The 25070-nt window shown below is 35.0% G+C and overlaps 3 protein-coding genes across 3 annotated transcripts; 2 read left to right on the top strand and 1 right to left on the bottom strand.

Moving 5' to 3' along the window:
- The first annotated feature begins 6913 nt into the window (after nucleotides 1-6913).
- On the top strand, nucleotides 6914-7472 carry LOC132044534 (uncharacterized). The gene is made up of 2 exons (XM_059435036.1): nucleotides 6914-7239; nucleotides 7385-7472. The coding sequence occupies exons 1-2, from the start codon at nucleotides 6914-6916 to the stop codon at nucleotides 7470-7472; spliced, it is 414 nt and encodes a 137-aa protein (XP_059291019.1).
- Nucleotides 7473-11462: 3990 nt separating this feature from the next.
- On the top strand, nucleotides 11463-12948 carry LOC132044533 (uncharacterized). Its single transcript, XM_059435035.1, has 2 exons — nucleotides 11463-12113; nucleotides 12529-12948. The coding sequence occupies exons 1-2, from the start codon at nucleotides 11463-11465 to the stop codon at nucleotides 12946-12948; spliced, it is 1071 nt and encodes a 356-aa protein (XP_059291018.1).
- Nucleotides 12949-15166: 2218 nt separating this feature from the next.
- LOC132044532 (uncharacterized) lies at nucleotides 15167-15616 on the bottom strand. Its single transcript, XM_059435034.1, has one exon. The coding sequence runs from the start codon at nucleotides 15614-15616 to the stop codon at nucleotides 15167-15169; it is 450 nt and encodes a 149-aa protein (XP_059291017.1).
- Nucleotides 15617-25070: the final 9454 nt, after the last annotated feature.

Genomic DNA, 25070 nt, shown 5'->3' with positions numbered 1-25070 from the left:
GCCCTTTGAATGGAGAAACTCCTGGTAGGAAGTTGTTTCCCTCTTTAATGGGCTCCGGGGTGGGGCGTGGGGCTGGGGGTGTTGCGAATATGGATTAGTTCCCGGATAATTCATTCTTTTACTAGGGGGACAAACCAACGACGGATTTTTTAAATCAAGCGCTTTCCTTGTTTCCACTATCAAAGTTGGGTGGTTAGTGTTGACACCCAATTTTGTCCCTCCTTTATTCCAATTTATTTCCTTGGGTTTTTAAATTTATTAAATCTAAATATTTTATTTTCGCTACTATTTTTATTTTTACTGCTATTTATATCATTACTTTCATTTTTACTATTCTACTATCAACATTACTTTCGTTACTTTATCATAAATTTTAAATGGTTCGTCATCGTTTCATTTTTAAGATTTGTACTCGTTAAATTAATTTTACTCTATTAAATCGTTTATTTTCTACATACTAATTATTAATCGTTTTCACATAGTATATATTGTACTAGTTATTAAATTAGAAGCCCAAAGAATAATTAAAATGAAGGAGGAAAAGATCCATAATTTGCAACCCAATTCGTCAAATTGAGCCCAAATGAAACCTTTCATCAGCAGCCCACATCCCTTATTAATTCGCCCAGCCCATAATCCCACTACCCGACCCGACCAGCCCAACCCCTACATCTTCAACTCCACTAACCTAAACCTAAATGAATACAGCCGCATACAGATTTCTTTCCTTTTTCAACAAACAGTCCTTTTTTTTCTCAATGATGGCAGACTTTGCTATCACCATTTTCGGAGTAAACTTAATGCACACACAGCCACGTTTTTTGGTCTTTCTTCTTCCCCTTTCCATTTCAAGGAAAGGTCCAAACTCGTCTCAGCCGTGGCAGATGTCGCCATGCCATTTCTATACAAGTTTCACCTCTCTCCTACCTTTAACAATCCGGTCAACACAAATGGCCAAAATACTTTTTGATTTTTCTGAGAAAATCAACTTTAGAGAGTCGACTGTTGAATTCAAACGGCTCTTTTAGCTTTTGTTTGGAGCCAAAAACCTCGAATTCAAAAAAAAAACCCTAGTCATTTTGTTACCCATAAATATTATCTTATGTCCTCAGCCGAGAGGGGGGGGGGGAGCCATTACTTGCGTTCTGAAATTATTTGAGAATCAAACCAAGCTTGTGGTAAAAAGAGTATTCTTTCTATCGGGATTTTTAAGATTTTCGGGTTTGGAGTTCGTCGAGTTCGAGCATAGATCTGGACCTCGCACCCCTGTTCACTGCACCCGCAAGAGGTAAACCCGATCCCTTTATCCGATTCTTTCTTCGCTTGAGATCGCGGCAAAATGAAATAAATGCTAATGAAACATGGCTACTTTATAAAAGGCTCATTATAATGTTTAAAATTTCCTCTGTGACTAACCCTTTATTTTGTTTTTGTGATTAAGATCGACGCTAATTCATAATTTATAATGAAGTTTCCTTTAAGGTTTCACTTTAGTTACTAATAGACTAATTAGTTCTTACATGTGATACGTCCTTAGGCGTAAGAGACTTGAAACCAGTAATCAGTTTATATCTATCTAGCAATATTTGGACCATAGGTAAATCATATTTTTCAAGACCTAGACATAAAACAGGAGTCTAAAACTTTTTTTCAATCCTTTTCTATTTAAGTCCGCTTCAAACTATTCAGGTTTTGGTCGTTTAGTTACCATTGTCTGCGAATCAACTTTTGCAAACTCAAAGGACTTGACCTTTTACAAATTGAAATCAACTCTCTAAAAGTTTCTTTTAGTAGTGTCTTAGCTGCTTTATACTTTAAATTTATATATTTTTTTTAAAAAGGTCTAATTAATTTTAGTCCGGTCGGTCAACCATTGTTAATGGGTCTTAAAGGGTGCCTAATACCTTCCCTTTAGACTAATTGAACCCTTATCTAGAATCTTTTTGGTTTCGCAGACTTTAAAACAAAATCAATTTTAGATAATTACTTTAATTAACTTTAGGTGCCCTAATTCACCGTAAATAATTAGGTGGCGACTCTTAACTTTAAATAACCCCGGAATTACCGGGATGTTATAAACTATTTTGACCCCGGTTAAAATAGGATATGACAGTTAAGCAACCATCGAAGACTGTGAATGCTTAGCATCAGGGTGATTTACTTAACCGGTAAAGACATACTTCATCGGAACATTGTTGTGTATATAAAAAATTATCTTTTGCATGTGCAAGTCAAACATTACTTTTTATTCATATATATTAAATCTTGAATAACCCTGACTTCACCGGTCTCTAAAATAAAAACACTCTCCGTACATTCACCTAACGGTGAAAACAACGACTAAATTTCCCCTCTTTCTGGGCGAGTGGTGTTCACGCACCAGCCGATAGGGACACCGGCAGACTCTCAACCGGCGCGTCTAGGGGAGATTTATCTGCCATCGACCTCTGCTTTATCACCGGGGGAAACAATTCCCCAAAAGGTTATGCTTCTGCCCTAATTGTTCCTATAAAGCCAAAACCCATCGAAAAGAGATTGGGTGACCCGACGGTGATAACCAAAGTTATATCGCATAATGGCGGACCGGGGGTAGTCTTCAAATCCTCTAATTTCTATGGAGTTAAGGCTGAAGAGTGTAAGTACACTATTATAGGTAAGTTCCTTTGAACTCGACCTCAAATTGAGAGAGTAAGATCTGTTTTTGATGAAAAAATTAAGATTAACAAAAAAGTGAGAATAGGGGCTTTTGATTACCGGACTGTTTTCATTGATGTTTTTAATAATGAGGACCTTCAAACTATTTGGTTCAAACGATCTATCAAGATGGATGGAATGGTCATGTGGTTGCAGAAATGGACACTGGATTTCTCTCCTAATGAGGATTCACCAGTGGTGCCGATTTGGGCTCTTCTACCTAATCTACCATTCCATTGCCACTCATGGCACTATGTAGATTCTGAGTTAAGTAGGTGCACCTCTTTCACTTGATAATGCTACAGAGAACGGGGCAAGGCCAAACATGGCAAAGGTTAGGGTTGAGGTCGACTTAACCAAACCTCAATTAAACCAAATCTGGATTGGTCTGGACAACACTAACACTTTCCTCAAAGGTTTCTATCAAAAAATTGAATATGAAGGAGTCCTTAAGTTTTGCAAACATTGTAAGATCTTGGGACATAACATAGCTCAATGCAGAGTATGGGAAAATTGAAAGAGAAAGAGAAGGAGGCCAAAGCAAAACAACAAGAGGAAGCTAAGGCCAAGGCTGAAGACAAGGTTAATAAGGAGGAACAGGGAAGTGATATTACTAATGCGGTTTTTCAGGGAGGAAAAAACCCTATAGCACCAGAAAATAGTTCTAGCAATGCTACTACAAAGGCTGTAATCATAAACAGCAAGGAATAAAGAGCAAAAAGAAAGTTGCTACAGTGGCCAAAATAAAGGAGCAGGAAAAGAAGAAAAAAAAAAGCTAGAAACCTGCAGGTGAAGAAAATCACGAGCTTCAAGGAACCCATGGAAAAGGCAAAAAAGATTGAAGAGGGAAAGAAAGCCAAACTTCAAGATAGTAGCCAGAAAGAAGAGAGCAACCAAGAAAAAAAGACCCAAGCTCAACCAGATGAGAAGTGGAGGAATCAACTGGCTACTCAGAAAACAAGAGTCAAGATCTGCAAAAAGAGGAATCTCAAGTGGTAGAATATCAAAATGGAAAAAAATGTAGGAAGGAAGGATAAAAACAAACAGGGACAGCATCAACAAGGTGGAGGAACCATTGATATCACTTTAAACATTGACAACAATGAAAAAAATGGAGCAGGAAACATAGGAAAGAAAAATCAAAGTGCATCAAGTTCCGATTTAGAAAGGCAGAAGGAAGAGGTCATATCAAACAGAATCAGAAGATGCAGTGAGCATGGAATTCGAGGAAATCACTGAGAAAGGGGGCTTTTCACTAAGAGGCAGATCCAAAGCAAAGAAAAAGAGACAGTAAACTAACTCTGATCACTCTGCTAGCAGAGTGAAGGATGTCAAAAATTGATCCCATCCCTATTAATTTTATGTTTAACATCACAAATTGAAATATTAGGGGTGCAAAATCTAAAAAATCTTTTGAAAGACTTATCAAGTTAGTCAACTTAAACAAATTCCATCTGGTTACTATCCAGGAGCCCTTTTTAAAGCTGACAAACTTGAACTTTTTAAAAGAAAACTTGGTTTCACTAATGCTTTTGCTAACAAAAATGGTAAAATATGGTGTTTCTGGAAAGACACTATAGAAGCATCAATTCTTTCTAACCATAAATAACAGATATCTTTCAATATGAAATTTAGTCCTACTAATACAAGTTTTTGTTTTACAGCTGTTTATGCAAAAACTAAGGCTAGAAGGAGGAAAAGATTATGGGAGAATCTGAGAAAAATTAGTGAGAAAGTTGACTGCCCTTGGGTAGTCACTAGAGATTTCAATAGCATCATAGCAGCAGAGGAATTAAAAAAAGGGGGCATTCCACAAAGGGTAAAGCATAGTTTAGATTTTATAGAATGTATGGATGACTGTAAAATTTTAGGGAAAAGGGTTCAAAACACACTCAAACTATGGCCAAAGTTGCCATAACACACCTCAACTTTGCGGGGGTCCTATGACCCCCCTGGACTTATTTTTTGTGTATTATTCACGCTTTTATATGGTGACCTGGACAAGCAAGTGGGCCTACTCTCTTTGAGCGCATAAGAGTAGCTAGAAACTAAATGGACCAGTCTATATTTGCCACGTGGCAGTCTAAATAACGTAAATTGATTAAACCCACCAAATATTAACCCCAACAATGGCTAGAACTTGGATTCTTACCCAAATTTAAACCCCAAGATTGGATTCTTCCCCAAATTTCTATTTATATTTCTTCTCTTTATGTTTGAAGAGGTAAGATTGGATTCTTATAATTTCTTTCCCCAAATTTCTGTTTAAAAATTTGGTGACTGTAAATGGACTAGTCTATATTTGAGTTCTCACAAACATTCTATCAAACATTTTACGTGTAATATCCATTACCAACATGAAGATGATTTCGAAAAGGACCCATTTTTATAACATGGCAATGCACTATACTACAAACATGACAGTGACCAAACATACCACATGCCCTTATAATCAATGGAAAACCAAACCCATCATCCAAATTACCAAATTCACATACGTTTACCTTTCAAAGGATAACAAATTTTGAACAAATCTGCTGAGTGTTCCTGATGGATTTGCCAACTTCCTGGTGCCCCCAACATATATATATGAATCTCTTAAGCAGTGTGCGATCAACCAATACAATCCAAAAGGTCCAAAACATGCTCCATGTGTCACTTGCAACTGACTGTGTAGAAATAGATGGAGGTCTTCTGCTTCTTCTTTGCATTTGTACATCCATTGCACTTCTGTTTAAATTTTCACGAATAAGATAGGCTTCCAACAAGGATACCCAAGTGAAATAAGCCAACTTTTGTTGGAACTTCAGATTCTCCAATGATATTCCAGGCCCAATTTTCAATAAATCTACTAGACCGTTACAGTACATAGTAGCAGATTTTGACTCAAAAATTTCCTTTCCCAACCCTTCTTCAATCTCTCTTTCCTTTGGGGGTTAATTGATATTTTCTAATTTGGGTAGAAATCGAGTGGGATGTGGAGAGGTTTTTGGGTTTCAATTTTGAGAAAGTTGAGAAATGAAACAGACACGTCTGATTTTAAGTTTTCAAGGGCGCGTGCATACACTCGTTTGAGTTTGGGTGGCTTTGTCCATATAAAACCATAGATAATACACAAAAAATAAGTCCAATGACCCCCACAAAGCTGAGGTGTGTTATGGCAACTTTGGTCATAGTTTGAGTGTGTTTTGAACCCTTTTCCCAAAATTTTAATTTGATGCAGGGTTCAGTGGTGACATTCATACATGGACAAATGGATGGGAAGCAAACAGAAGAGTATACAAAAGACTGGACAGGCTTCTTATCAATGACTCATGGGCATCAGTAATTCACTTGGCAAGGAAAGACCCTGATCATAAAGCCCTTCTCATCAAGTGTGTCTCCCCTAATCAGAACCACATCTCTTATTTTAAGTTTCTAAACTTCTGGATTGGGTCAACCTAGATTTGATGAGTTGATTGCAGAAATCTGGGGCAGATCCTATAGTGAAAATCCAATGAGAGTTCTTCAGGAAAAACTTAAAGCCTTATTCAAAGAGCTTAGCCATTGGTCTAAAACTTCTATAGGTGACATTTATGAGAAGGTTAAAATCCTTAAGAAACTAGTGGAAGATCACGCAGTTTTAATGGACTCAGACGCTTCATATCACAATAGACAAAGCCTTAATAAGGTGGCTGCTGAATATACCAGATATCTAGGGTTTCAAAGTAGTATTCTCCAGGAAAAGGCTAATCTACAATGGAGGGAAATAGGGGACTCATGCTCTAAATATTTTTTCAGTGTAATCAAACACAAAAAGAGGAGGAATTACATCCATAGAATCCAAGATGAGAATGGAAACTGGTTGGATGATCCAAATGAAATTGGAGATCTTTGCAATTCAGTTTACAGTAAACTGTTTAGCACTGATAGATTTCAAAGTGATGAGGATTTTGGAGCTCTTAATCAGCTACAAAGCAGAATCAACTAAGATGAAAATAATATGATGACTCAAATCCCTGAGGAAGATGAGATTTTTTAGGATATTAAGGATCTTAGCCCTGAAAGTGCTCTAGGGCCAGATGGTTTTAATGGCTTCTTTTATCAAAAGTGTTGGCGCATTATTAATATTATTAATTTTGTTCATGCTTTCTTTTTAAGGAAAAAGCTCACTAGATTCTTTACCCATTCATGCCTCATACTAATTCCAAAAGTGGAGGCCCCCACCAGTTTATCACAAATGAGGCCAATTAACCTGAGCAATTTCACAAATAAGATTTTGTCTAAAATAGTTGCCTCTAGATTAAATTCTTATTTGCCTAGTCTTATTTCTGAAAATCAAACTATATTTATTAGTGGTAGATTGATTACTAAAAATGTTACTCTTACTCGGGAAATTGTTCATAACATGAGCAGGAATAAGAAAAAAGAAAATCTGGTCATTAAACTTGATATGGAGAAGGTCTATGATAGAGTCTCTTGGGTCTTTCTGTATGTTGTTTTAAAGAAAATGGGTTTTAATGACATCTTCATTGATATCATCAGGAGGCTAATGGAGGATAATTGGTACTCTGTCTTGATTAATGGGGATAGAAAAGGGTTTTTTTCATTCTACTAGCGGACTTAAACAGAGAGACCCCTTATCTCCTTCTCTTTTTGTAATTTCTGCTGAAATACTTTCAAAGATGCTTAACAATCTTTTTTATCACAGGAAATACACTGGATTCACCATGGCAATGAAGGGGCCACAGATAAACCATCTTGCATATGCAGATAATGTGGTCGTTTTCACTTCTTGAAAGAAAAAATCATTGAGAAGAGTCATGAGGCAACTATGTAGATATAAACAGATCTCAAGAAAAAAGATCAATATGGACAAAAGATCAATTCGTAAAAAAAGCTGTTTTATAACAACCACTCACACAGACAGAGAGATTAGGAAGAAAATCAAAAAAATTCTTTGGTTTCTCACATAAGACTTTTCCTTTCACTTACTTAGGAAGTCCCATATTTACAAGAAGGAAGAAGATTTGCTACTTCACAGATATCACCACTAAGATATTGAAGAAAGCTGGAGCATGGCAAGGCAACATGTTATCTTATGGGGGAAAAGCAGTAATTATTCAACAAACACTGTAGTCACAAACTATGCATATGCTTGTAGCCTTAGTTCCACCAAAAGATGTACTAATCCAAATAGAGAAATACTTGCAAGATTTCTACTAGGGTCAAAGAGATGGAAAGAAAAAGCATCACTGGGCAGATTGGGATTATATGTGCTACCCTAAAGATGAAGGTGTTGTGGGTTTCAAAGGCCTCCAAGACATCCAAACAGCCTTTGCTATGACGAGATAGTGGAGACTAAGAACCCAGGACAACCTTTGGACCAAGTTCATGAATGCCAAATATTGCTTGAGAATCAATATGGTTGCCAGGAAGTGGACCTCAGGACAGTCTCAAGGTTGGAAAGAACTTATGCAGATCAAGAAGTACACAGAGCGTCACATGCTATGGAAAATTAATAGAGGTCAAATCCTTTTTTGGTGGGACAACTGGACTGGTATTGTTCAATTAGCCCACTATATATGTCAACAGAGATCAGAATCTGGGGAATATCCAAGTCAAGGGTTTTCTTAATGAGAATAGGTGGAATAATGATTTGCTTCAAGATGTTGTACCTCTCAATCTTCAACAGTACATCAACCAAATACAAATTTTTTGACAGAAATGGGCCTGACAAGTGCTTTTGGATGCTCACTCAAGATGGAGCTTTCAGTTGTTCTACTGCCAGAGAAACAATTAGGCCCAAAAATGCTAAGAATGACACTCTTAATGCTATCTAGCATAAGTACATTCCCTTCAAGATCTCATTTCTCAATTGGAGAATCTTTTGCAAAAGACTCCCGCTGGATAATACTACGATCAATTTTCAATTGGATAACTCCAATACCGGGTCTCAACAGAACCAACGGGACCCTAAATATACATGCTGTCCTAACCCTGGTTACGAAACAGCAGACCACCTTTTTGTGGAAAGCTACTCAGCTAAAAAGATATGGACTTTCTTTGAAAATTCCTTTGGTGTTCCTAACCGTAGTTACAGGTATCTGAAGGAGCTAATGTGGAGTATTCAAACTAACAATCAAGTGCTCAAACTCATCTTCAAGCTAATCCCTCCACTCACATGCCGGGAATTATGAAGGATAAGATGTGATGCAAGATTTAGTAATATTAAAAAATCCTTTCCTAAAGTGTTACATGAGATCATTTTGAATCTCAAAATAGCTTTAAGGAAGGAATTTCACTTTATACCTAGGGAAGTCAACTAGAAAGATTTTTGCATCTTGGTGGAAGGGTACAAGCTTATTTTGAGGTCTATCCCTGTATGTTGGAAGAAGCCTTCTCACATGTATGGTTCAAACTCAACACTGATGGGAGTTCTATGAGCAAGGTGAAGAAAGCTGGAGCGGGAGAAATATTTAGGGACCATAGCGGAGACATGGTAGTGGCATTCACCGTGTCTATGAATTTTTGCTCAAATAACATGGCAGAAGCTCAGGCAGCAGACTTTGGCCTCAAATGGTGCTTACAAAATAATGTCAACCATGTAATTTTGGAAATGGATTCAAAGATAGTGGTTGACATGATCAATGGACTGTGTAAACCATCTTGGAAGTTACAATACTGGATCAATGAGATTCAAGAGAAGATCAAAACACTTGAGGTTACAGTTATGCACTGGTATAGGGAAGCTAACTCCACTTCTGACTCGCTGGCAAAGTTTGGAGCCATTGAAGAATCTTCATTGATTTTTCTACATCCTTCTCACCTCCCTGGTGGTAATTATCTTATGGAGAAAGCTAGCCTGGTAAATTTCAAGATTAGAACTCAGAAAAAAGGAATAGGCTAAGGTTTTTGAGCGTCTTAAGGATTCTGTGTTGTAGAATCCTTTTTTGGTCATAGTACCTTTTTGTGGGCTGAATGTGAAGGGAAAGCCCCTTCTGACTTCTATCATATATACGTAATTTACTTGAGGTTAGGCTTTATGTCCCCCTTATTATAAACCTTATGAGTAATATATATGATGGATGAATTCATTAATAAAAACCTGGCTTCACCACTGTATATGTGGTGTCATGTTTCTGGTCTCGCATTCTACCTATATAGATGTACACTTAGTTTGTTGAGGTAACGAGAGGCAGTATATTATGTCGAGAAAGCTCAAAGACATTTACTTCGAATGGTGAAAGCGTCTAAGAAGTTAAATAACATATTGGGTAGTGAGTACCAATGAATTTAAGGTGTTTACTAGTGATCAGTTCCTTGGAGTCAGTTAGAATTACAGAATATTGCACATACGTCCAAACATATACAAGGACATTCGATGAATCATATACTTTATGTATCAGGATAATGTACTAAAGTGGATATATAGTATAAGTATTCATGTGTGAATGTAGCTCTAGACCTTACCTTGTGTTGCCCTACCACGTCTTACTGCATATGGAGAGATATGGATATATTCAGGCCGGATCTAGTCAACAAGCTATGGATTTATCCAGTGGCAAAATTAGGAATTACGTCAAGGTTTTTCAAGATTTAATATATATATATATATATATATAATATTATTTACTATATGCACATTATAATTTTCGGTGAAGGGTGTTCTACCGACCACCCTTCGATCTATGTGACTCCTCCTCTAGGTTCATCCGAATCCAATAGTTTTGGTTTAGACTCAGTATATGTCTCCTAATATATATATATATATATATATATATATATAATATTATTTACTATATGCACATTATAATTTTCGGTGAAGGGTGTTCTACTGACCACCCTTCGATCTATGTGACTCCTCCTCTAGGTTCATCCGAATCCAATAATTTTGGTTTAGACTCAGTATATGTCTCCTAAAAGATAAGTACAAGTAGTATACTTCTAACCAGCTAAATCTAGATATGGTCATATGGAGCATGATAAAAATTCCAAATCCAAACCCATAAAATTAAAATGAATGAATATATCTTTCAAGCCTAACGCTTAAGAACATGGCATGCACGCAACAAAAGGTCTGCCTCAACCATGCTATACTACCCTCACGCGAAGACAAACTAAACCCTTCATCTCATGTTCCTTTCCAATAAGAGAATGCTTTGAACTTTGGACTGGATGTTAAACTTCTAAACAGTACTCAAACGCATTTTTTATATAAAAAATAAGTTGGACTGATTACAGCCTATACAAATGTTATCTTAGTTATATGACTCTTTTAAGTGAAAAAGGTAACATCGAAGATCTAGACGTAATTAAAACATAAAAAATTTGTGTCGAATCATATTCTTATATTCAAATTGTAAGTGGGCATAAAAGATAATTTCCTATCATATACATGCTATAATATTTTAATAAGAAAACCCGGTTTCACGCTTCAAAGTCTTTCTTCTTACTTTATATTACTTTATTTCATAATAGAGACAATCACTCTCTCTGTCTCTCATCCTCACCCTCATGACTCCAATCCAAAAAAAAATAAAAAAAATATATATATATATATATGAGAGGAAAGGAGAGATCAGTATATCAAACCAATTAAAAAAGATTTAGAGAGAACACAAATATTATGAAAACATTATTTGTACTCTTGTGTCTACACACTTAAAAGTGTCAAAAGGATTTCTGTATAAAGAGAGAGTGACCATTTTGAGTTACCAACACTAGAGCACGTCTATACAACTCATTGACATCATCTCTTTCTCTTAGTACTCTCTTATCCATCTTCCATGGCATTCTTTGTCAATCATTTTCATTTATCCTTCTTCTTCCTCCTAATTACTCGCTTATCTTCATTGCAAATCCATGCAAGAGACAGCCAATTCTTCAACAAAATCTCCACCAACAGCAATTATCATAATGGAAAAGAGACAAAAGTAGCAACTCCAAACAAAGACCAAGAGCCAAATTTCATACCTGATGAGAATGAAAAAGGCTATGGTATTTATGATCCAAACATTAATAGTCATGAAAAAGAGTCGCGTCAACTTCCACAAGCTTCCACCAGTGCCAACACCAATTTGGAACAATCCTATAAATCTACCACCGCCAATAACCTCATTCCTAACAACAAGTACCTTCCAAAAAATTACAACCCTGTGGCTTATGTTACTGCCCCTCAGGACAACACTGATGATACCAACTTCATAAATAGTGAGTTCACCACCACCGATAACAACCAATACTATAATAATGACATTACTTATGACAACAACGATAACATTAACAATCAGTATTATAATGGTGACAACATTTACCACCACTACTACAGAGGTGACAGTACTTATGACGACTATGACAACAACAACAATAATCAGTACTATAGCGGTAGCAGCATCTATAACGATCAATACAACAATGGTGGCAGGGCCGCCTCCAAGGTAAAGTCATTGGAGTAAAAAATAGTAAGGCCTCAATAATACTATTATTATATATAACATATAATTTATATATTTATCATTTATAAAAGGTTGCAAATTTTATACTTTTTCATTTTGGATTTGGTTGAAAGTTGATCGGGTGCGTGGATAAACTACGTAAATCTTTGGCCTCCTTCTCATCAATTAGTACATTACATCCTTTTAAATTTTTTATTTTCCTCATCTATGTACATACATTCATTTCTTCTTTCTGTTTCTGACAATTCCATTTTTGAATTTCAACTCAATTTTCCAAAAGTAACTTTTTCCTTGTCTCGTTTGATTGATTCATAAATCATAAGTACGTCCTACTGTTTCATTAGTGTATGAATCTCCTGAAATAAGTTTAAAACCTCTTATTATGATTTGGTTTTAGGCCATCAATTCCATTGAACCATCCCTAAATGGTGACAGTGGCGATTACTACAACAACAACAACAATAACAATCAGCTGCAGGACTTGAGTGAATCAAGGTTAATGGACAAAGGCTACACCACCACCCCAACAACCACCAATCCAACTAACACAAAAAATTATCCGTACAAGGACATTGGAAAAAGTTACTACTACAACAATCAAGAACAAATTAACTATTCCACTAACTATAACCACTACAATGGTGGCAATGGTTACAGGGTGCAGCACCAGAGCATGAGTTACACATGGGATCCATATGAAAATTCAAGAGAATTTGCAAACTCCTATGCTAACAATGAGTTAAGCAACTACAATAACAATTTTGTGAACTATGAGAATGAAGATGATCAGTTCCAAGATGAAGAGCACATGCCTTGAGTTGTCATGATCAGTTCCAATTATCATTAGTATTTGATTTCCAGTTGTGAGTTATGTTTTAATGGGTAAAATGTTAATGTTAATGTTTTAGTATTGTTACCTGAGGTAGAGTTAAGGTCTTCGTACACTCTACCCTCCCCAGACCCCACTTTGTGGGATTCAACTGGGTGTGTTGTTGTTGTTGTAACGACGATATAGATAATGTTCACATAATTAGATAACTTATCTGATAATTGCAGGTAGATTTTGTATTAATTGATAATCTATTAAAAATGGTAATTAACCTGTAAAATTCACTGATAAGTTATGTGTATTGGCAGCAGATAAAGTATCTGATTAGTTATGTGTATTGGCGGTGGATAAAATATTTACAACATATGGTAAAAACTGTAGAAAAATATAGCAGAAGAAAAGTAAATCGGAGAAACCTTCTGCTAGCCCAAGATCGTTAATTAAGATCGGAAGATTCAACTAGAGAAGAGGAAGCTTTGGAAAAGGAAGTGTTTACTTGAATTGGCTTGAATTGTGTTTTTATGGGTTGTGTTGGGTTTGTATGGGTTGATTACAAATGACTAAGGCCACCCCTATTTATACTTGTATAGGGATGGTTCTAGAAATACTTCTAGATACATCCATTAGAAAAATCTAGTCATCTTTATCTCCTACCACTACTCTAGAATATCTTGATATTATTCTAGATAATTCTATCCTCAACTATAAATATCTAAGTGTCTAGAATTTCTAGACATTTCCTAATATAATATATATCAAAGATATTACATTATAACTTTCTAGAAACTCTTCTAAATATCTATGATATTTATTCTTCCAAAAAATTAACTTTAGTTTTTCACACTCCCCCTTAAAGTAATTTTTTGGAAGCTATCCTGAACTTGTCGCGGAAGAACTCAGACGAAGCTTTTGGACGTGCCTTGGTGAAGATCTCAGCAATGTTTCCCGACACTTCTTCCTTCTTCAAATGATGATGGTTTTCCGTTGATAATTGGGCCTCCAAAGAAACATGAATACATCTTGATAAAATTTTCATCTCTGTAGCGGGCAGACTTGCTACTATTTCTTTTGGGCCTTTGCGAACCACGTGAATCATCTTCATGCTGAATTTCACATTCTTGTATTTCCAGACTCCCCTTTGTCTTAGCTCCTTAACAATTGTGTTATCTAGATAAGCACCTGAGTCGGTGACGATCTGACTATGAATTTCCTTCGAAGCCTCAATACCAGCATAGGATCCACCACTAGATTTCCTTTCCAGCTTCCCAATAAATTGTTTGGCAGCTTCAAAGCTTCCAAAAATCATACTGCTTGTATCTCCATATGAAATTGATCCTTCAAGATCAACCTCTTCATTTATTTGACCGCCAGCTTCTCCATCTGCTTCCAGTATTTGATCTGAGGTGGTGATTGACTCTGATACGGAAGATGATTAACCAGAGACTTCAACTTCTACTACAACTCCCTCAATGCTTTCTCCGGAATGGTCACCGTTGCCATATATAGTTTCAGACACTTCATGATGAGGTTCTACTTCAATACCCTCTACGTCCATACTTTTATAACCTGTTTCAGGATCTGCTTCGTTGATTTCCCCGGTAACAGCTACCACGTCACTAGTCTGAACGTCTTTGGAATCTTCTTGCTTTTTGTTGATGACACCAATGCCTTCCTTCTCCATATGATGGACCGTATTATCTCTTGAATCCATGATCCAGTCTCTTTCGAAATTTAAGGAAGCGTGGCATCTACTACTCGAGCCTCAGCTATGAAGCACCTTCCCCAGTCCTCTTCTTCTTTAACAGCTTTCTCAACTTGAGCCATGTTACTCTCTTTTGTTCGGCAATATCTTTTTATGTGTCCTATTTTACCACACCTGTAACATTTGAGATTCTTCTTATAATTATTAGTAGACTCTCTCTCCTTTTCTAGCGAGCTGGAAACACTTTGAGATCGAGAGTGTGGCGTATCTCTAAATGTTTTTCCTTTGAAGTTCCTCTTGTCGGCTACAAGAGCATTTCCTTCCCCTTCTTTATAGCATACACTAGCCATTTGTTTGGCTAGTAGCTCCTGTGATGATAATAGATTCTCAAACTCCTCCAAGGATGGTTGTTGAGCCCATCCTTGAATTGATGTAACAAAAGGAATATATTCTGACTTCAAACCACAAATGCTAGTTCTTCTCATTCGTGCTTCAGAGATAGCCTCATCCAGATTTAATAAAGAGATCTCTGGAGATCTCTGAACATAAGTTCTTAATCCTCAAAAAGTACTCGGCAATAGAAAGATTACCTTGAGTGGTGTTCGCCAATTCATTCTCCAATATTTGTAGCCGGGCTTCATCCTTCTTGTTGAACAAACGATCAAGGGTCCTCCAAATTTCATGAGTTGATTTGCACCTTATAATACGATCAAACAAGTTGTGCGAGATGTACCTCTTTAGGATGAACTCCGCCTTCGCATTAATTTGCTTCCACTTCTTGTATGCGCTGCTATTTTTCAGTCCGTCAATAGGAGGACTTGTGTAACTACCATTAAAAACATCCCAAAAATCCTGTTCCACAAGGTATGACTCCATACATGTCTTCCATACCTTGTAATTGGACTGATTCAACAACTCCATCCCCAGTCCATTAACACGGCCGCTTAAATCCATTTAGAGAAACCAGTTGAATCTACCACTAACCCGATCTTGAAATAAAATCCAGAAGCCAACTACGGCTATGGCTCTGATACCATGTAGAGAAATATAGCAGAAGAAAAGGTAAATCAGAGAGAAACCTTCTGCTAGCCCAAGATCGTTGACTAAGATCAGAAGATTCAACTAAAGAAGAGGAAGCTTTGGACAAGGAAGTGTTTACTTCAATTGGCTTGAATTGTGTTTTTATGGGTTGTGTTGGGTTTGTATGGGTTGATTACAAATGACTAAGGCCACCCCTATTTATACTTGTATAGGAATGGTTCTAGAAATACTTCTAGATACATCCATTAGAAAAATCTAGTCATCTTTATCTCCTACCGCTACTCTAGAATATCTTGATATTATTCTACATACAAAAGGATCTAGATAATTCTATCCTCAACTATAAATATCTAAGTGTCTAGAATTTCTAGACATTTCCTAATACAATATATATCAAAGATATTACATTATAACTTTCTAGAAACTCTTCTAAATATCTATGATATTTATTCTTCCAAAAAATTAACTTTAATTTTTCACTATAATAATAGGTAATTCTTCATGTCAAATCTAACATGATAGCTAGAAAAATAAAATGATAACTTGCTATAATAAATTAAATCGTACTGATAGTGTAATTTTTTTTCACACTATCTATTAGTGCAAAATGTATAACATGCATACGATTTGCCCAGCTCACAGTTGGAACATAAATTCGGAGAGAAAGAGTGTGACTATTATTTATATCCAACATGGGTCGTTTGATTGGTGGGATAAGGAAATAATTTCAGGATAAAATGTGAGACTATTGTATTCTGCGTTCGGTTATGGGTATTAATTAATTCTAAGATTATTTTATCTCACCATCTGCGCTAAAATAATGGGATTAATTATCACATATAGAAAGTGGGATAGCTAATCCTACATATATCCTTATCTATCCCATCCCACCAGGTACCAACCAAACGACCTTTTAAGTGGAGATAAGCAGACACCTCATGGTCAACATGCTTGCCAACTGACGAGTCATCGGCGTATATAAAATTTCAACTCACATTCGGTTAAATAATAGTATAGAACGAACTCACAAAGATTGGTTATCCATTCTACGGACGTTTCTTGTTTTCATTACTCTTTGAGAAAAATCAGAAAGAGTTGAGTGGTGAATTAACTAATTAATATCAGTACGTAAATAGAGAATTAGACAAAATATTTTTGTTTTTCGCAAATATGATAAAAAGGTATTGGAATCCCGACTTCACTTGATAATTCAATTATAAACTAAATTCTTTTTATTCCTCAATTTCTATATCTCACAAATATATTAACAACTCTCACGATTATATTTATACATTATATTACTGATCAAGTTCAACAACTAAACATACTCCTATCGGTTATACAAATTAATCGTCAAAGTAGTAATATTAAAGAAGTAGAAATATATGCTTGAACTTAAACACACTAAGTCCCTTTCGGTTAGCTTAGTTGTTATAACTGATTATTACACTATTAGCCTCTTTTGATTACAAATAAGTGTAGAATCAACTGTAACATAAAAGAGGTAGATGTCACAAAATAAATACTAACAATCTATTAATACCACAATTAACGGTATTACTTTTTTTGCCTCTCTCGATTACAGAATTAGTAATATGTTAATATGTAGTACAAAAAGTTAGATGTCAACAAATTAAATAACAACCAATTCTCAAATGAATAAAAAAATAAACAGAAAGCTTCAGCTCAAGCACGTAAAATTAGAAATAATACTTACTGTTATAAAGGAAATATCAAGATCCGTCATTTTTCCAGCACAATAAAAAATTACTCGAACTGGAGGAGTTAGTACAACTAACAGAAATATTCTTATCAATTAAATTTAAAAAAAATGAAAAATTATCCAAGAAGTAATTTCGCTATTTAATTAAAAGCATGAACTAGAATAATTTTCAATAGTAGAAGAAAAAGAAACTTAAGAATGGAACAGTATATTTTGATGCTCTCCTCTTGTTATAAATATGAGATTATACTAATCTTATTGATGATCACAAACAGAAAACTATAGAAGAATGAATAAGGAAGAAGATGAACCATCGTGTAGATTGAGAGAGAAAGAAGTATATTATTCTTCATTGATTGTGATGATTTGATAATGTGTACAATGCTTCATATATATAGCTCTGATTAGCTTAGAGTTAGTTATAACTAACTTTGTGAACCCCTCATCCTATAAGACTTATCCACTCAACTAACTCCAACTAACTTGACATTTGTACAAAGACTGAACTGCCCTCATATGTTAACTATTATTTAACACTCCCCCGCAAGGCAGGTAGTGTAAAAATATTAAGAACCCGTAGCTTGATCTTCAAATACTCATGTTGCACTTTGGTTAGACCTTTTGTATTAATATTTGCAGGTTGTTCATTTGTGTTGATGTACTAAGTAGTGATAATTCCTTGTTGAATTTTCTCCCCAATAAAGTGATCTCTATGTGTTTTGTCCTCGCATGGAACACTGGATTGGTAGCAATTTGTATAGCTGCTTGACCGTCTGTGTAGATAGTAATAGGGTGATTAACATTTGAATCTAGTTCCTTCATTAAGCCTAATAACCAAGTTAATTCAGATGTTGTAGTATCTAAACTTCTGTATTCTGCTTCTGCGAAAGTTCTTGAAACACTGTCTGTTTCTTTGATTTTTAGGATACTAGTGAATCACCAAACTTGATCATGAAACCTGTCACTGATCTTCGAGTTATAGGACATGAAGTCCAGTCTGCATCACAATATGCAATCACTGTGTGATTGAGATTACTTGAGAGTAATAGACATTGTCCAGGCTGATGTTTGGCATATCTCACTATCCTTAGTGCATCTTTCATATGTGAAATCTTTGGTTGTTGAAGAAATTGACTTAGGCTTTGAACAACAAATGAAATATCAGGCCTTGTTATAGTTAGATATAGTAACTTCCCTATCAGTCTTTTATAGGAAGCTTGATCATTGGAGGATCTTCTGCATTCCTTCTTCAGTCTGCATTCCTTCTTCATTCTTGTCTTTAGTGTTTATTTCTTCCTTATTCCTGTCTTCAGTCAGTATTCATTCATCATATCCTGTTGAAGTAAGCTGGATATTTGTGTCAATTGGTGTGACAACTAGTTTTGCACTTGCAAGTCCAACCTCTGAGATTAATTCTAATGCATATTTTCTTTGGTGTTTTGTGATATCTTGACTTGATCTGAAAAATTCAATGCCAAGGAAATATTTCAATTCTCCAAGATCTTTCATCTTAAAGGTATGTCGTGGAGATGTTTTTGTTTCCTCAATCAGTGCCAAGCTATCTCTTGTAATCAACAAATCATCTACATAAACAAGTATGATTACAGTGCCTTGACTGTTTTTCCTGACAAACAATGAATAATCAAACTGACTTTGCTTGAAGTTAAAACTGATTAGGGCCTCAGCCAACTTTTCATTCCATTGTCTTGGGGTCTGTTTCAATCCATAAAGGGATTTGACCAATCTACACACTGAATTATCCCCTCGAGTGGCAAATCCCTTAGGCAATTTCATAAAGATCTCATCATGCAAATCCCCTTGAAGGAAGGCATTATATACATCCATTTGATAGACGTTTCATTTCTTTAATTGTTACTGCAAGTGACAAAACTGTTCTTACTGTAACCATTCACTACAGGTGAAAATGTTTCTTGATAATCAATCCCTTCCTTTTGGCAGTACCTTTTTGCAACCAATCTAGTCTTGAATCTCTCAACTTCACCATTTGCTTTGTACTTGATCTTATACATCCATTTGCAGCCTATGGTTGTCTTTCCTTGAGGCAGTTCAACTATGTCCCAATTGTGGTTGTTTTTTAAGGCTGAAATCTCTTCTTTCATTACTTATACCCACTTTAGATCTTTAGCTGCTTCTGGGTATCTAGTTAGCTCTATTAAAGATGGAAACATAGCAATGTATCTGTTTGGAGCATGTTGTGCATCTTCATGAATATTCAAACTGACAAAATCCTTCATCCAAATTGGTGGTGTTTTACCGCTTGCCGATTTCCTTTGATCTTGTACTGGTGCACTTGGAAATAGTAAAACCAATTGTTGTTGACTTTGAGTCTGTAATTCTTCAGAATGTGGAATCTGATTCTATAGTTCTGCAGACTCATCTTTTGTTGGCCTTTCACTTATCATAGTCTCTTGATCTTTATTAGTTATTTGTTCTTGTGATACATCTGCTCCTTGATTATTTACAGTTTGAGTGAAATTATTTAAATTGAACTGAATATAATTAGGCCAGTTTGCCATGTCATCTAGTGCAGTATCTGGGAATACATATGTGGATGTTGTATCCTTTTCCTGAAAAAGGAAATATATCTTTCTTTGAACATCTCTGTTGACAAAGAAAGAATTATTAGTTAAGTCATATTGCACATAACCTTTCTTTATATCATACCCATGTGCACTGCAAATTTAGACCTTGATTGAAGTTTATCAGGTTGAGTCATATCTTTGGCAAACATAGACAACCTAGCACTCTTTAAGTGATTAAGAGATGGTTTTTACCGTCGAGTCTTTCATATGGAGAAATATTATGCAGCATATTAATTGGTAGTCTGTTAATTAGATATACTGTTGCTAAAATGCAGTGCCCCCAAAATTCAATTGGTATATGTGCCTGAAACCTTACAGCTCTAGTAACTTCTAAGATATGACTATGTTTTCTTTCAGCCAGACCATTTGTTGTGGTGTATACACACAAGTCCTTTGATGAATTATTCCCATGTTTTGAAACATGCTTGAGCATACAATATTCAGAAATTCTAATCCATTGTTAGTCCTGACAGTTTTTATAATTTTGTTAAACTGGTTTTTGATTAGTTTGAAGAATTGTTATAAATAGTACATACATCAGATTTATTCTTAAGTAAAACTACCTATGTAAATCTTGAGAAGTCATCAACAATAGTTAAGAAGAACTTGTTTCCATCAAAAGTAGAAATTTTATAGGCACCCTACATATTCACATGTATCATTTCAAGTCCATTACTGGTTTTGATGCTACTAGATTGAAATAGTAATCTTGTTTTGCACAAGGACAAACTGTGCAACTATCTATACTATGTTTCATATCTTGATAACTACAAGGAAACATCTTATTTAGAACTGTTTATGACGTGTGATCAAGTCTCTTATGCCACAATCTAATGTCTTGATTGAACACTTCAGTATTAGGATACCAGGCATATTCATTCCCAATGATCTCGCATAGAGTCAGGATATTTTTCTTTACTGCAAGTTCCATTAACCAACCCCAACTTATTTCTTCCTAATAAGGCAATTCTCATCGACCTAAACCAGATGGAAAAGTTTTCAATTCCTATTAGTTGAAACGAGATGATTTGAATCCTACTTACATCTACTGGTGACAAGAATAGTAGGTGGTTGTAGTCAATTCCTGCTCCTTGTGTACCATTTTGCGATCCAATTCCACCACCAGAGGTTTGTCCTGGTAGTGCTCCATTAGTGATGTCATTTAGAGAGATATTTGACTCATCTCCAGTTGGAGTACAATTTCCAGTCGTCATCTCTTTTCTCAGAACAGAACTTTCTAATCATTGGAAAGACTCACGATCTTGAAATTGAAAAAACTGTAAAGATTGAAATCAGAAATTTAGAATCGAACAAGCTAATGAGCCTGCTCCGATACCATGTTATAATTTGAGATTATACTAATATTAATGATAATCACAAACAGAAAACTATAGAAGAATGAATAAGAGATGACACAGTCGTATAGATTGAGAGATAGGTTGAGTGAGAAAGAAGTATATTATTCTTCATTGATTGTGACGATTTGATAATGTATAAAATGCTTCATATATATATATATATATATATATATATAGCTCTCATTAGCTTAGAGTTAGTTATAACTAACTTTATGAACCCCTCATCCTACAATACTTAACCACTCAACTAACTCTAACTAACTTGAATTTGTACAAAGACTGAACTGCCCTCATATGCTAACTATTATTTAACATCTCTTCGTTCCTCTCCAATTCGTCCTTCAAAGCAGCTCAATGCATATCTGTTTATAGAGTCTTCACATGAAACAATGTAAATAACTTTCTTCTTATAACTTGCAACTTGAAATTGCTATAGTAGTTTTCAGAATCTCTCCCTTAATTTGGCTAGTTGACAACTTGTGCCAGTTTGCCCACTTGACTTATGCATAATATCTTTTAAATTTTTGCAAGTGGCTTATAAGCTCGAAATTAACTTAAGTGTGCGAGAGCTAATTCTAGCGGGAAAGTTTGTTAGGTTAGCATTCTCTTTTCCTATTAATTTTCCATTTTCTTTTATTTCATTTTCAACACACTTTTGCGTGAGCATAGCTGGTAGTATAAAAACTCAATGTAACACTTGTATGTGCCATGACAAATGATAATGCAATCTGTCAGTTTTCTTCCTAAAACTTCTCTTCTCATCTATACTCTTTTCTATCATTCTTCTCTTCTCTGTTAGTCGATACCAATAATTTGATATCTATATGCTTAATTATAATATTTAAAAGTAATATGGAAAGCCTGCAAATGGAGATACAAAATAGTTGTACTTCTTTTTCTTTAACTTTGCCTTCTTCCTTTCAAATAAATGCACCAAAAACCATTTTCATTTTTTACTAAACTTGTTATCTACATAGAAAATGAATTATTATTTTTACAAAAATATACTTCGGTTAGACTAATAGATTTTGTATGTTTTCAAGTACTAGTAAGTTTTTTGGTTGTTTCAGTCCTATTTTGATTCCATTCATAATTTTTGACTTTGTAATTATTTCATAAATAATTTTAGCTTACGTCGTTTGTATTTTAAATTTTCATTTAATTTCCCACTGCTTTGTTAATTAATCCTTGGTTCCCAGAGATATAGACTCCCACATTGATTTCAGCTTATTCTCAAAGATAACTTGTCAATATCATATTGATGTATTTAGGAATTCCCCAATAACCTCACCAAACAAATTCACTTTGACTTAAAAGTTAGAGATATCTTTTTGTTAATTAATATAGCACAATTAGAGCTCTAGACAAAAGAATTAGGGAAAAGGACACTGTATAGCGAATAGGCCTTTCGGCCCAAACAATTGACAAACGCTAGCCCAACGGCCCAATAAATACAAGAGATTAGAGTTTTTTGTGGCGACTAAAGTCGCTGCAAAAGATCAAATAGTTGCCACTAAAGATCATTACATGTACTGCAGTTGCTGAAGGTAATTTGTGACGGCTCCAGGGGTTGCCACAAGAACACCACATTTTGTGGCGAATAAGCTTGCCACAAAAAGAAAATAAATATGTGACGAGAAAAATTCACAAACGAGAAAAATGAAGAAGAAAGGAGAAGAAGTGGTGGAGGAAATTGAACCTTCAAGAAATATCCCAAGACATATATAGTATGTGCATAATAATTGTATAATATGTGTATAATTAGTAAGTATACGTTGATTATGCATTTATTAAACACAAATTATACAATGATGGTATATTTTCTAAGGGATACACATTATATACAATGATGATACAGTTTTTATACGTGTTATACATTTTGTGTACATATACAGTAGTGATACATATTCTATATAATAATGATATAATTTTTATACATATGCTGTAATTAGTTGAAAAAAGGCTACGAAATGAAATTATTTTAAAACAACCAAAAATAATGTCTTTTAAGCTTCTTGGGGCGTCTGCGTGCCAATAGTTTAGGCCGGATAGCTACTTGTACCTTTTTGCAAAGAATTATTACATGGTTCTCTAATTATACTAGTTTAGGGAGCGCTCTCAAGCCCAAGCCCACTTGGATAAAAGGTTGGGTGATTTGCACTTTTGTCCCTATTTTGTGCTGGTCTTTAATTTTTATCTTTCAAGACAAATAATTTTTTCACAGAGCATAAATTTATATTTTTGCATAATATCTCACAAATTATGTCTCACACCTTAAAGAACTCATGCCCCGCTAGGCATAAGTTCAATTTTGAAGGAGAAAATTTAAAGTCCCACCCATTTGAAGGACAAAAATTAAAGACTATCCAATTTGAAGAACAAACTGTGCAATTTCTTCTTCTCTAATTACATACATTACTAGTTTTGAGGAGCCTATTTTAAGCCCAAGCCCACTTGAAAAAAGGTTTCATCTCGGTCCATTTTTATGAGATTATATTAATAATGGAAAATAAAATGTTCAAATAACGTTCTCGAAAGCACACTATATGTTTATTAATCCAACTTTATGGCTTGAGCCTTGTAGGAAATGTAACGCTAGACTCAAATTTCATCTTTAGATTAATGACACACGGATAATAAATTGAACCATGATATTAAAAAAAAAAAAAAAAAAACACGGAAGGCAGCAATGAAAGAAAAAGAAAATTCACAATTCCAACTTGTCAACAAAAAAAAAAAAAAAATTAAAAAAATAGGTATACTTCGATATCTTTGAGCTCCAGATTCCTTGAATACTGTAAATCCAGCATATGACCAACTTTAGCTATTCTCTTAACAGTCTAATGTAAAAATATAAGATCTTTCTTATATAATCTTCTTTGATAAATTTGTAGATCCTGAGAATTTATATATATATGCTTCTCAGTCTTTGTTATTGCCTTCGATCAAATCTTAGTAACAACCTCTGTTGCTGAGACTCCTCAAAAATGTCGATGGGTGAGTGTCAGATTCTCCAAACGTAGTGTATTTTTGAAGGATCCGACACGGGTGCGACAACAATTTTGGAAAATCCGAGCAATTTAGGTAACAACTACTCTGCAGTCTTAACATGTCAAAAAAATTCTTAGAGAGGTTATACTTGAAAATCTTTAAGAATAGTGCATCTGCTAAACTAAAGTACACTAAAAAGAAAAGCACAAACTATGATTACAAATTGTTATGCCTAACCTAAAAAATGCACACACTTCTAGAGATCGAATATGCTAATTAATTACTGTATATATGAACAGGTAATGAAGGGTAATGAAGCATTTTCAATAGAATTTCTGGAGTAGCACCCATAAGATCATCAACACCCTTCAAAGAAGTTCGTAATTAAGAACAACCCTAGTACTTTTTATTAACACGCAGAAGGTAGACTTAACTGCACAAGCCAACTACTTTTGTGGGAGAAACCCATCATCTGCAATTCTGTAATTGCATTACAACATTATATGGAAATTTGTAGCGCAAGAAGTAATAAGAAGGCTACTAAATTGAATTCCTTTCTCCAGAGAATAGCTTTCTCAGCATCACAAAAACTTCCTCAACTTATAACCGAACTAATCAGCAGCTCTAATGCTTTTATTTTATTTTTTAGCATTGAGAAAAGGCTAAAACAATGCATTACTAGCAGAAAAAGC

This window comes from Lycium ferocissimum, unplaced genomic scaffold (genome assembly GCF_029784015.1).
Source record: "Lycium ferocissimum isolate CSIRO_LF1 unplaced genomic scaffold, AGI_CSIRO_Lferr_CH_V1 ctg473, whole genome shotgun sequence".
Taxonomy (NCBI): Eukaryota; Viridiplantae; Streptophyta; class Magnoliopsida; order Solanales; family Solanaceae; genus Lycium; species Lycium ferocissimum.
The sequence above is the reverse complement of the archived record's forward strand: the minus strand, read 5'-3'. Positions and strand labels throughout refer to the sequence as shown.

What these genes read in the sequence shown, in the direction of transcription:
- LOC132044533 (XM_059435035.1), top strand. Translation starts at nt 11,463, where the DNA reads ATGGCATTCTTTGTCAATCATTTTCATTTATCCTTCTTCTTCCTCCTA. An exon ending in GTGGCAGGGCCGCCTCCAAG is followed by an intron (nt 12,114 to 12,528) that starts GTAAAGTCATTG and finishes ATTTGGTTTTAG; the next exon opens with GCCATCAATTCCATTGAACC.
- LOC132044534 (XM_059435036.1), top strand. Translation starts at nt 6,914, where the DNA reads ATGAGGCCAATTAACCTGAGCAATTTCACAAATAAGATTTTGTCTAAA. An exon ending in AGGCTAATGGAGGATAATTG is followed by an intron (nt 7,240 to 7,384) that starts GTACTCTGTCTT and finishes TTTTTATCACAG; the next exon opens with GAAATACACTGGATTCACCA.
- LOC132044532 (XM_059435034.1), bottom strand. Translation starts at nt 15,616, where the DNA reads ATGGATTTAAGCGGCCGTGTTAATGGACTGGGGATGGAGTTGTTGAAT.